This window comes from Eublepharis macularius, chromosome 1 (genome assembly GCF_028583425.1).
Source record: "Eublepharis macularius isolate TG4126 chromosome 1, MPM_Emac_v1.0, whole genome shotgun sequence".
Classification (NCBI taxonomy): Eukaryota; Metazoa; Chordata; class Lepidosauria; order Squamata; family Eublepharidae; genus Eublepharis; species Eublepharis macularius.
In genome coordinates, this window is record NC_072790.1 from 149016921 (window position 1) to 149030977 (window position 14057).

Consider the following 14057-nt stretch of genomic DNA (forward strand, 5'->3'; position numbering starts at 1 on the left):
TTTTGGATGTGGGTGTGTGTATGTTTGTGTGTACATGATTACCATAACCTGTTCTTAAGGGTGCCCATATGAAGATATAATTGAGGAGAACAGTCTTTCCCTTTTTATGTTGTGCAAATATCTGCTTTGGAAATTAAACGATCAGTGCAATCCTCAAATAGGCAGCAGTCCCTTAAGAAAGTGGGAGCGTGATTTTAATGAGTGAAACTGGATAGTTAAAAGTCCTCTGCTGTGCCCTCATGACCCTGATGCAAACTGAGGCTACACAAATCTGCAGTTGGCATTTTAAAAATGGATGGAGATGTGTGATCTTTGTCTCATCTGTTTTTGGCCTAAATGTCTTTTGGTAGGACTGAATATTTTAATTCCTACCTCCCACTGTGACTTCCTTTTCAAAATGAGCAGTTGGGGGGGGGGTTGTCCTGTCAGGCCAAGGTTCAAAATTCAATATTAAACTGAATTGTTGGTAGTGCAACACTTTCTGTGAAACTGCCCCACACAAATTTTATTATCACCAACAGTTCTTACAGGTATGTCTGCAACAGGCTCCACAGTAAAAGGGATTTTCTTGAGTCACACTGCATTGTTTTCTCCACAGGCGATTTCTGGAAGCAAAAATAACAGAAGTACGTTGCTAATGCTTGACATCAAGCAGAAAATATATAATAGAAGAAAATGCTTAGGGGCTTAGGGAACTTGGTGTCAGTCTAGGGGGGGGGCAGGGATGTGATTTAGTCATCCTACATTTGGAAGATTTAAAAATTGTTGAAAAGATGGTATTAATGCCAAAGGCATAACACTTTATGTTCACTCAGCTTTTGAATTTGTTGCAGTTACTGCTGTAGTCCGTTGTGTTTTGTTTGTGGATATTTGCATATTAAAATGTTTAGTATACATCCTTTTATTCCCAAGTAAACTGTTCTAATAGCCTTTTAAATGTCTCACAGTGAGTGAATGACAAGAAATTCCCACGCTGTTTTAAAACTATAGCCAGAGGCTTGGATCTTGTGGGAAATCTTCTCCCCCTGGCAAATGGGATTTCCTTCAGCAGAGTGGTACTACCTTAACTTCCTCCTTCTGCTACAGCCCAAAATAAGCCCTCCAAATCCTGCTCCTGAGGGACAGGGGAAGGATGGGGAGGTCTGTGTTTTGAGGAGGGTATCAGCGATAATTGCCCCCTTTTCGTCTGTGGAAATTGTCTACTGGATTCAAGCCAGAGACTGCCTAAATCGTTTAAGAAGTAATCCTAAACAATCCTAATCCTTGAAAGTAAATGTCAGTGAGGCCTACTCTCAGGAAAGTATCCTTAGGACTGCAGCCTCACTGAACTATTTTAAATGGTGGTTGTTGTGGATTTTCCAGGCTGTATAGCCGTGGGTCTTGGCATTGTGGTTCCTGACATTTCACCAGCAGCTGTGGCTGGCATCTTCAGAGGTATAGCACCAAAAGGCAGAGATCTCTCAGTGTCACAGTGTGGAGAAGATGTTGGCAGGTAATGTATATCTACTCAGGAAGGTGGGTTTGGGCTGAGTCATCCTGTAAGAGTTTCCCAGGGTATGGAATGCTAATGGAGGGGAGGCTTCACTGTATCCTGAGGAGGTTCTTTTGCATATGGATTGGTGCTGGATATTCTAATCTTCTCTGCAGGGCTATTGTAGGATTTAGAGTGTTTTGTTAGCCTGGTGTTTTTCAGGACTGGAAACCATGCTCTATTCATTCTTAAAGTCTCTTCTTTCCTGTTGAAATTGTGCTTATGCTTATGAATTTCAATGGCTTCCCTGTGCAATCTGACGAAGTTGTTGGAAGTGTTGTCCAGTATTTTAGTGTCCTGGAATAGGATACTGTGTCCTGTTTGAGTTAGGCTATGTTCAGCCACTGCTGATTTTTCTGGATGGCCATGTCTGCAGTGTCTTTCATGTTCTTTTATTCTTGTCTGGATGCTACGCTGTGTGGTCCCGATGTAAACTTGTCCACAGCTGCAGGGTATGCGGTATACTCCTACAGAGGTGAGGGGGACCTGAAAAATCCCCCACTCAGCTGCTTGTCAGGGAACCCCCTGACAAGCGGCTGAGTGCAGCCTGCTGGGGTGAAATGCCCTTCTCTCTGCAGCTGCACAGCAGCAGGGAGAGGGGCACTTCACCCCCAATTCAGCCGCTTGTTAAGGGGTTCCCTGACAAGCAGCTGAGTGCAGCCTGCCGCAGTTTACATTTCCCTCTCCATGCTGCTGCACAGCGCAGGAAGGGGGACATTTAAATCCCCCACTCAGCTGCTTGTCAGGAAAATCCCTGACAAGCAGCTGAGTGCAGCCTGCCGGGGTGAAATGCCCTTCTCCCTGCTGCTGCACAGCAGCAGGGAGAGAGGCACTTCACCCCCAACTCAGCTGCTTGTCAGGGGTTTCCTGACAAAGTCTCCCCCCTCCCTCCAGCTGGCTGGAAGGAGGGAGACTTTGAAGGGAAGGAGGTTCCCCACACCGTTTGTAAATGGCATGGGGAACCTTTGCAAGTGGTGGCGCAGGAAACTTTTTTCCCTTCCAAGCCTCCCCCCCCCCACTCCCTCCAGCAGGCTGGAAGGAGGAAGACTTTGAAGGGAAGGAGGTTCCCCACGCTGTTTGCAAACGGCAAGGGGAACCTTCTTCCCTTCAGAGTCTCCCCCCTCCCTCTAGCCAGCTGAAAGGAGGGAGACTTTGAAGGGAAGGAGGTTCCCCACGCCCGTTTGCGAACGGTGTGAGGAACTTTCTTCCCTTCCAAGTCTCCCCCCTCCCTCCCATGAACAGCCAACCACGAACATGTTCATGTACAGGGTCATGTTCGGGTTTGTTTGTGATTCCCTGTTCGCGGATGGCAACGAACAACGAACATCGTGTTCGGTTTTTTTCCTGTTCATGCCCATCTCTAGTTTAAACATTTAGTTCATATTATTAAGCTTCATCCATGCTTAACTGTCCATGCTGGAAACAGTGTTGTTTACCATATGTTTAACATGTAGGGCCAGCTTTTCGGCTGTGGAAAAGCTGTGCTGAATTTTCAATTGATTTTGCTGCTTATTTTATATTTGAAAAAAACTAACTGAGGAGTAGAAGGTCTGATGTCTAAATCTGCGCATTATCCCAGCATGATCATACAAATGCATTGCTGACAATTGGTTCCACAATCTGTTCCTTGGATAAATTTATTGTGTTGACTATTTGCTGATGCAAAATTTTTAAAAGGTCATATAATTTTTTAAGTTGGTATTTAAAAACACCACGTTGTCTAAAGTATTCAGCAGGCATTCAAGCAGAGCTAATACAGTTGCTAATGCTCTTCTGTGTTTTCTTCTTGAGTCATGCACAAGCAGACAAAGCAACTATCATACTGACTGCATGATTCATATTTTTGTATAGTTTTATGCCATTATTCCAGTAGAAATGACGTGCTTCTATTTGATGTATAACCAGATTTTTATGTTGATCAAATGCTAATGATCTATACAGAACCCATCTATGGAGGGGAAGTGTAGCACTATGAGGAATGAGACTGAGGATAGTGTTGAAAGATGGTACATGTGGTTGAAGTGGCTTGGAGAAGGAGTAGGAAGTGGGTGTCAGTAGAAGATAGGGGCATTTGCAACATGGGGCACGTAAAGAAGCTTGAATGCTGTGCAGGCTTGGAGGCAGCCAGAAAAGTGGGACCTTGTCTTGTTAGGGGCAATGGTTATTTTCCTCTAAGGGATATGGAGGCAATGAACATACAGATGGGGAAGGAAAGTAGATTTTATTAAATAGCTGAAGTATTCTACAGGAGAAAAATGTCTATGGAAGAATCAATGCAAGAAAAAAATATGCTTACATCCTGGAAACTCCTGGAAAACAACAATGGATGGACCCTCTGGAACTGGCCAGCTGTGTTACCTGAATGGCTACCCTAGTTTGCCTCATGCCTCTAGAGGCATCCCTCTGAGCAAGTTCAAAGTGCACACACAACACACACCATTGGACACTAAGCAGAATCTTTGTTTCTATGTATACCAAGGTCCAGTGACTGAAGCCTATCCCTGGTTCTAGGGAAGTACCACTTAAAACACTGAGAGTTATCTCATGACTCTTTACAGTTATACTCAGTACTATGGGGGACCTTCCCCTACCCTGAGGTAAAACTTCTCTTTAAGCCTATGAAGCTGTATACTGGGCTGGGAAGCCTCTGGTAGCGTGGTTGATGTGTAGCTTCAACTTTCTTTCTTGTCCCACTCTTACAGAATATTAAAAATGGTTACCCAGCCAAGTCTTAGTAGGGGACAGATCAGGGGTTTGTGCTTCCCTTCAGCAGAAAGTGGGACAAGGCTTGGAGAGGTTCAAAATGTAACAGAAGGTTTATTTACAGTAGGTGAAGTCAGAAGGCAGGTAGGCAGGTGTTTGAACTGAAGTAACAGAAAGGTTTTTGTACAGAAATTTCACTGGTGTGAGGCACAAAACACGTTGGTTTCTTTGAGAGGTTGGCACTGCTTCACAAATGTTTCACTTTTTACACACAAACACAGCACGACTTTCCCTCCTCTCCAGACCTTAGGGTGCTCCACTGAGTCAAACCCTTACTAGATTCTGGGCAGGCGTTATAGTTATGAGCTATAACCCTTTTCCTGGCGCTGAAGGGGAGACTTCTCTCTACCCATTTCCTTGGCCCACTATAATTCCCAGATCTTTCAAGTCTAAGCAGGAGTTAGTGCTGGTTTTTACTCACTTTAGTCCAAAGACTAAAAGTGCTTCATACCCTCTCTGGTCAAAAACCAGGCTCCAACTCCCTTTCACTCTCTTGTTTACTTTCTAACTCCAACTGACAGCCCCTCAACATTCCATCTCCAACCGCCATTTCAGGCTAGCCATGGGGTGGGGGGGGGGAGAACATGTCAATCATACACTTTCTGTCTGGAAATCTCAGCATCTGAAGCTGAGTCTGTCACGAGGAATTAATTTCATCTGACTAACTTTTAAAAAAACACATAGACAACTCTTGAGGCTTAATCAAGGAAATGTTTCCTAGCTCAAAATAGGCATAAGTAGGAATGATAATTAATATAATGATAACAGCAATCCACACTTTCACTAACACTGAATAACAATGAAAGTCAAAAGTACACCCTTCCATTTACTTAGGCAGATATAATTTACCTTTGCCAGTCTTTAAGATCTTACACAAGGTTTGGTCAGCAATAAATACAACATGAAAGGCACAGTTACTGCAAAAAGCAAGAAAAATATGATGAAGAAAATATAAGATATTAATATGAACATATTCCATAAAAGACAGTAGGATAGTTTCTATTATACACCAAAGGATTGAGCCTGAATACATGTGGATTGATGTTGTGTATCTTGGTACCTAAATGTGGGTGCGAGAATAAGACCATACAACCTGTCCTGAAGAGATTATGGGATACCTGCATCCGTGATCCTTCAGTGAAACAATCCAAGTGATGATAATGTAGTACATCAAGGAAATCTTAGCATCACTGGTGCAGGATAGGGAAATTGCATCATATGCTTTGAAAGAGGAGTCACTACAAAAGATAGTTTTAAGAAATATAGAGAAAAGGAGAAAAGTAATTTTATTGAAGAGAAAAGTTGGACCTTAGAGCATAAAGGATGCTGCCAGAGATGAGAGAGAGAGAAAGGAGAGTGGTGGGGTTACAAGCAGCTTGGTAATGCTTGTTGATGTAGCCTAGAAAAATTTCAAGGAAACCAGAGAAGAAGAGGAAAAATCATGAGAAAAAGTCATTAAAAAAAGAAAGAAGAAAAATTCTTGGGAAGGGCTCCCAGAAAGATAACAAAGAAGCAGAGCACTAAGCCAAATAGAATAAAATAAATGAATGTGTGCACATAAACTCTTTTGGGTTAAAAAAAGGTAAAGGTGCAAGCAAGCACCGAGTCATTACTGACCCATGGGGGGATGTTGCATCATGATGTTTTCTTGGCAGACTTTTGTTACGGGGTAATTTGCCATTGCCTTCCCCAGTCATCTACACTTTACCCCCAGGAAACTGGTAGTTACAAATGATACTTCATGTAAATGTGGTTAATTAATGTAGACTTGTATGTGGCTCAGTGCCAATTGGATCAGGGTGTTTAATTTGAATCATGATTAGTCTGAACCCAATGTAATATGCAGTGGGATAATGTAAGGATTGGAGGGGGTGGGTCGGGAGTTAAGATACCACTAGCCCCAATAAGATAGATAGCATCAAGAAGTCTGATACCTGCAGCAAGTTTGTTTGAAGGATTGTTCTTTGACACCCTTAACAATACCAGTGGGGTCACAAAAGATGGGTAAAGCCTTTCAAGTTGTGTAAGATACTCTGTTTTTCTGTTTTCATCAGAGTCTTTAAAGATGCATATCTGAATTCCTTTAAAATTTTGGCAATGAACACAAGTGATCACACAGAATGAACTTTGAACTTTTATATTAAATGGAGTTCCCTGTTCATGATAAATAGACCTAAATCTCATTTTTAATGCTATCTGTCTGAGTGCATTGATTGGAGACATGCTCAAACAACAAGGTGTGTGTATTGGTGGGGGAGGGGAGAGAGATTCAGTGCATCACATCGGTGCTGTAAAGTCTTGCACTGCAGTATTGCTGTTATTGGGACTTGCATTGCGTTATATGCACAGTGAGTGAGAGAGGGTTGTGGCTGTAGCATCTTCCCTGCTTCCCTCTGCAATGGAGTCTCTGGCTAATTTCTTCTGTTGATGTCTGTAGTTCTGCACAGTGGAGAGAGGTCCTGCAAGCATACCCTAGCTCACCTAATACTTTTTCACATTTAGATAGACTATCTAGTCATCCTGGAGGTTCCAGTTCTAGAAACATTCAGTAGAGATATTGTCCATGCATGCAGTAGCATGATGGCAAAACAAAATGGAGGCTATGACATCAGAAGCTGCACAGCACTGTTCCACGGTTTCAGTCTGCACTGAGGTTCCAGTCTCAAGGCTACTCCCAAGGCTTTAATTTAAGAATCACTAATTTCACTGGCGCTTGTAATAATACAGTCACACCTGATACAGAGATGCTCCAAGCAGAAGCCAATTGGTTTGGCATTGCCTCCTTCAATGAATATGCAATGATGCTGGGGACAGTCTCATCTTTGGGTGAATTCTTTAATTCACATGAGATTTTAATGTGGGACTTACTGAAATTGACAATTTTGCAGAATTGCCTGCATCAGTGAAGATTAATACTATACACTGAGTAAAAGCATTCTCCAGCTGATGGGATGATTTCTGAAGTCACAATATATCTGCCTTAATAATCAGAATGGAAACTGAATTAAATATGCACTCTTTTGAAAGAAAAAGTATGATGATGGTATTACCTAAGATATTAATGTAATAAATCACATGCATGCTCCCTACAATATTTTGTGCCATCTTTTGCTTCATACATGGTGATTACCTCCTGCTGATTATTATTTTCTGCAAGTTCTCTATATTCTAGTGTTACAGCCACATTAACTAATAGTGTGCTTTGATGGTGTAATCCTGTCCAGAGTTATTCTTTTCTAAGACCACTGAATTCAATGGGTTTAGACTGGAGTAACTCTGCATAGACTGTGAGACAAGTTTAAAATGACACATTACCACTGAGGTAAGTGAGGCTTCATCTAAGTATGCGTAATACTAGTCTCTTTCTCCAAAGGCAAAGAAGGCAAGGCGATTCCCAGAGCCGATGTTATGAAGCAGAATTTCCAAAGCAGCTTCCTGTGCTGCACCAGAGGCCGTTTTTGTCATTCACTTGGAGATTTTGAGGGGGCTAGTTTTGGACAGAGGATTCAGAAATTCTTCTGCATACATGGAATTTGACATTAGCTCTCTGGATTGGGATCAATGAATGGCTTTACAATAAACTGTTCTTTATACCCAATATGACAATACAAATTTAAAACGCCAGTACTTTATTTAGTTAGATACTTTTCTCTCCCCAAAGAAACTTACTATATAATTCTCTGTCCTTCCATTTTATCCTCATTACAATAACACTGTGAGGTAGATTAATATACGTTGGTTGTCGTAAGACAACATAAATCCAATATTGTTAATTAGACAACAGGCAAGTTAGGGGCTGATGTTAGTGCTTAGGTCCCAAGAAGTGCAGGCAGAGTTTCTTCAGAGGAAAGCACCTCCCCTGCCTTTGTCTCCCACCCCACAACAACCTCCTGTGCTCCCTGAAATGGTGTTTCTGTTCATCAGTGAAGCTGTCCTGTCATTGGAGGGGCTCCTGTTGTGCCAACAAAACACCTCCTCAGTATCCAAGGCTAGTAGTTCCCTAACAAGATGGACGAAGTGGGAGGAATGAGGGAAGGAATGCAAAGAGGTCCAACTTAAGTGGCCTCATGATAGCCTGTGAAGTCATACAGGTTGCACTGGCTTGCCAAAACAGAATAGCACTACACTGATAGATTGTGCCCTGCTCACAAATTACAGTGAATGTGTGTACAGTCTATACTTGATCTCTTTTTATTCAGAATAATTCCCGTGTTACATTTAATGCATGCACAGTTGAATGTGTGATTTAAACCCACATTTATCCAGGTTCTGGTCTCCAGTTTCATTTGTAAAGTGAACGTGCTTTTCCTCTTCTTTCTTACAAACAGATGTATGCAAGTACATGCAGGATGTACATGTGTTCATGATAATGTGGAAACTGCTTGTTTCACTGGGGATTTAACTGACCCTGAACAACAATTTGAATTGGCTTTCATATATACCATCCCAAAACAATACCTAGGATAACCCACATTTTCCCAGCTCTTCTAGACCATTAGTGATAGAACTAGGGCTATTGGTGCTCAAGAATGACAGCAGAGCACTAGGATACCATGAATGAAAGTTGACAATGAAGATATCTATATAAACAAGTATAAAGTTACATGCTATCCTAACATGGCACTCTCTTCAGACTCTGTAAGCCAGCCTAGAACCGAGATCTGTATACAGTAGCCTGTGTTCTTTAGTCAGCCTCAAATATCTGAAAGAAAACAAATTGAAACGGAACCCAGACAAAACAGAAGTGATGCTGGTTGGAAAGGTGCAGACATTGAAGGACATTGTGCTCCCCACTATTGATAGGGTACAGTTGACTCTTGCAGACTCAGTTAAGAGCCTGGGGGTTATACTGGACCCAGTGCTGCTGCTAGAGAAGCGAGTTAATGCAGTTGCAAAACATGCCTTCCACATATTCAGTCTAGCCTGGAGAATGGCCCCCTACCATGACATATGATCTGGCCACCTGGATCCATGACACGGTTACATCAAAGCCAAATTACTGTAATGCACTCTTACATAGGTGTGATGCACCAGAGCCTTGTGCATCATGAGTTAATGAAACAGCTCAGAACTCAGTTCTGCTAACTCAGTGCGCTTGGGTAAAAGATGTTTGTTCCAATTAACAACTCAAGGCCATTTCAGCCAGAGAGTGATACAGCCTTATTTTAGCATTGGGAGAGTGTTCTGATATATCCTGATTAGTTAATCTGAGCCCGAAGCCTATAACTGCCCTAAGATCTAACTAGGAGGTGAGGACGGCAGTGATAACAGCAATTGGGTAAGCATTGATGCCTCACTTGCGTGTTGCCTGGCTGCTACTCAACCATCTGTGCAAAGGAGTTAAAGAGCAACTCAGCTCCAGGTAATAGCTGTAACATCTAGCTAAGTTAGTTTTCTTGTTTTATGCTTCAAAACTACTGAAACTTGTACTGGACTTGATTTTAATTGATTACTGAACTAAATTATTTAATAAAGTACTTACTTTACTAAACTTGGTTGCTTTTTTTGTGATTATCCCACCCTTGGAACCCAGGAGAGGATAATTGGCCATCTTGCCAGGGTTTACTGGGAGTTAAGAGATTCCTCTGGCTTCCAAGCACGAGGAGTTGGTGCAGAATTCCACAGCTCAATTGTTATCAGGAGTTAGGCAGAGCATGCATATTACTCCCATTCTTCATTCACTCATTGATTACCTTCAGTTACTGGGCTCAATACAAAATTTTAAGTAACACATACAAAGCCCTTCATTGCCTTGGTGTCTCATATCTATGGGAGTACCTCTCTGCCTATGCTCTGCCACAGCAACTTCGCTTGTCTGAGCAGGGCCTTCTGCAGGTGCCGCCCTGCAAATTGGCAAAATCAACAGCTGCCTATAAAAGCACATTCTCTGTTATTGCCCCCACCTTATGGAAAAACCTGCCTGAAAAAGTTAGGAAAGCTCCCACTCTCCCAACTTTCTGTAAACTGTGCAAAACCGAATTATTCAGGAGGGCTTTCTTATTCAGGTAATAGGTCTGTGTTGTAAGGAAATGGTTTGAAGAGATGCTTCAGTTAAGGGGTAAGGGCTGTAGACTATACTACTATACGCTGTCTGTCACTGTCATTTATTATGCCATGTCAAATTGCTTGTGCTTTGTTTCAACATTGTTTCAGTTCTGTATCAGATTTCTGCTTGTTTTTCAAATTTATGCAATCTATACCCCATTGTGTTGTTTATTGAATTTCCCAGCTATTGATCTATTGAACTATATTGTGTAATCTGCTTTGAGTCTCAAGAGAGAAAGGCAGACTATAAATAACATAAATAAGTAGAATACAAAGTGACAAAGTTGCGGGGGGGAAATAAAAATCCAGATTTCTAAAGCCTCATCCTAGCACACTGAGATTTTACAGCTTTGCAGATCAGAATCCTTGCTTTACCTGCGATCTAAAATGATGAGAATACCCATGTTTTAGCATTCTTATTTAGCAACTACAAAAGGTATTTTCAGCCGTATACAAACTGTAGCCTGCCTGACCTGGATAGCTCAGGTAAGCCTGATCTCATCTGATCTCAGAAGCTAAGCAGGGTGAGCCTTGGTTAGTAATTGGATGGGAGACCTCCAACAAAGACCAGGGTTGTGGAGACAGGCAATGGCAAACCACCTTTGTTAGTCTCTTGTCATGAAAACCCCACCAGGGGTTGCCATAAGTCAGCTATGACCTGAGGGCACTTCCTCCCACAGACTAGTCAGCAAAAATGGAGGATACAGATCATGTTTAGTGACCCTACATATATCTGGATGTATGTACAAATGGTAATTTGGATATGAGGACATCAGGAGCCAAGGCTGTTGCCATGTTTCCTATTCCCCTGCACACGTTCATTAGTATACTGTGCACAGGGACCCAGTCCCCTGTTCTTTCTTCATAATCATAAATGTGCTACTTATGCAATGACAACAAATTAAGTGGCTGCAGTCACAAGAGAGAGAGCATCCACACTTACTTTTCTGATCTTACCTCTGATTTCAGCTCTGCTTCCCTTCTGTTCATGTTTGTTAACCTCCTGGCAGTACAGTTGCTATTAGAATCTTCAGCCAGCAGGGGGACACACACAGGTGCTGAAGCCTGAATAGAGGCACACACGGACATGCCTCCAGGAATGTTCTGCACATTTTCTTCAGAATCCACTTATTCCCTATACTGAAGTTAATTTTTTTAAAAACATGAATAAAATTGTTTGCAAAATGATAGTTCTATAATATTTAAAATTGTTACAATGCAAGAATAGAAAACTTCCATTTCTACTTGTCAAATTCTAATTTCCTTAACTGTAAGCAATGCCATTGAGTTTAATGATAATTACCTCCTATTATCCATGTTTAAGATTGGATCCTTCCCTTCTACATAAAGTAGTGTACATTCATAGTCTGAAACTCTTGATCATCAATTCAGTGGAGTGACTTAGATTTTAGCTTTCTCATTTTAAAGGGAAAAAAACCCTTCTGTTCTTACCACACTTATAGTTGGTAAATTGGTATAATTGGCATTGCTCAGCTGATTGTGACCCCAATCACACACATTGCAGCTGCATCGGATCTTACCGAAGAGAAGTAGGTCCACAAAGTAACACATGTGCATAGAAGGTATTTGTAGTGCTCCCTGTACTTATACATGTGGTAGAGTGGAAGTCACTACTGATATTTGAATATTCTCTCAAGTACTCTCTGTTTAGAATTGGATTAAAGCATGATAAATACGTTAGCTCACCTAAAAATGTTTAAAGGAGCTAATTTTAGCAACCCTGCCCATAAATATACTGCACAGTTCCCCATCTCTTTGCAACTGCATGTTCATTTTGGCAAAGGATCAGCCCACTTAGAAACTGGTTGTGCAAATAAAACACTTTTATTACCTTAACAGATAAGCCAAACACTTAAGAAATTAAAAATAATGAATCTGTTCCTGTTAAATATGATTATATCTGATTTGGAAGAACTCTGGCTATGCGTATTGTTAAGAGGTTTGTTAATTCCTTAAGTGTACTGAAACGTTTGATTTCTTTGGCTGGAAAGGTAAGGGCAGTTTTTTTTATAGTCCAGTTGCCCTTCAGCCGGAGTACACTTACATGTGAATGCTACTTCTTATTTTCAATACATTACAGCAGTTCAAAGCATTATGGCCCCTCGGTCCATCAGCTTTCAAGTGTGCAATAAAACGCAAATGATGTTTAGGGGGGGTTAGTTACTTGGAGCTCAAATTTTAAATCTCACCCAACTCTCAGATTCCAAAGAGAATATACTGTACCTGCAAGTCAGATATTGGGAGAGTAATTATCTTCTTGCTCCATGCTTATTATTCCCATAGCATAAAAATTAGTCTAAAGGTAGTGTGATCTACCAATGAATTGGAAATAACTGAAAGTATGCTTGTGTGTACCTGATAGAAGGTGTAATGTCACAAAGACATGAACAAAATGAATCAGACAGCACAACCCGAAGAAACTCAACATCGCTTTGAAAGCAAAACTCCGCGGGGGAGGGCGATTGCTTATTGGTATGTGGTTGTTTGGGACAGTATGCGAAACAGACTAATGAGTCGGATTTTTTTTCTCCCCGGTTAAGTTTCGTCATAGCGACCCACGCTACAAAGGTTTGCCGAATACAAACCCTTTGAGGCAGCAGGAGGGCCAGCCCTCTGAGCTTTGCGGCTTCCAGCTGTCATCTCTCTCTCTCTCTCTCTCTCTCTCTCTCTCACACACACACACACACCACCACCACCACCACCACCACCACCCCGGTTGGCGGGGACACGCGTTCCTTTACGGCGAGGAAAATCCGCTCCGCGCTCCGGCACTCCCCACACACCCACCGCTGGAGAAGGGCGGGGCCTGGCTGGTGACGTGTTGTTTGCAGCAAGTGGAGGAGAGCGTGCGGGACCGGAGGTGGCGAGAGGATGCAGCTGCTGCAGCAGCAGCAGCAGCAGCGGAGGAGGAGCTGGAGCCGGGCTGGCAGTCGCCGAGGCGTGCAGTTAAGGGGCAAAGGAGCTGAGCGCTCTGCCGCGACCGGCGTCAGGATGTAGGCGATCGGCTGAAGGGCTCTTGCTGGCAGAAGGGCTCATCATGAAGAAACACTCGGCCCGGGTAGCCCCTCTCAGCGCTTGCAACAGCCCCGTCCTGACGCTCACCAAAGTGGAAGGTAACCGTGCGCTCCGAAAAGGGCAACTAGGCGGCTGGGCGAGGAGGGCCAGCCCCGCGCTCTTGCTGCTGCCCAGCCTGGCGGGGTCTCGGGCCCCTGCCTTGCCGCACATGGGGAAGCGCGGCTGGCGTGGCTGCTGCAGTGTCTCCCGCCCTCCCGGCGAAAGGGAGGGAGGAGGGGGCGGGTGCCCTGGTGGCTGGGCTCCCTTTCCAAGAAGCTTTGGCCAGCAAGGCAATGCGGGCATTCTCGTCTGGGGTGCCGAAAGTTCCCTTTCCGGGCGAGCGGCAGTGCCGGAGCCCCTCGACCCCCGGTGCCCGCTAAGTTTTCTCCTGGCACACACAAAAGGGGCGGGTGTCCGAACTTGCTGCATTGGGATTGAAGCATCACCGCTCGCGTAAAAGGGCGAGGGCTCCTCTGCTTTGGGGCTTGGGTATGAGGTAATTTGGCAGTTATCCATTTTGAGGGGGAGGAAAGCCGGCATTCCGCGGAGTGTGTGTGCGCGCGCGCCCCATTACCTCGAGGCGGCTGTGTCCTGTCTTTCATACGTGACGGTCTTCTGGCTGTTGGGAGGTGGGCCAGAGAGA

General features: G+C 43.4%; 1 protein-coding gene across 1 annotated transcript in view; it reads left to right on the forward strand.

Annotated features, from left to right (window-relative positions):
• The first annotated feature begins 13317 nt into the window (after positions 1–13317).
• SLC35F3 (solute carrier family 35 member F3) overlaps positions 13318–14057 on the forward strand; it is a 95487-nt gene continuing 94747 nt past the window's right edge. Inside the window, exon 1 of the mRNA XM_054973993.1 lies at positions 13318–13473. Coding sequence (XP_054829968.1) covers positions 13398–13473 — 76 coding nt within the window. The 5' untranslated portion in view covers positions 13318–13397. The remainder of the gene's footprint in view (positions 13474–14057) is intronic.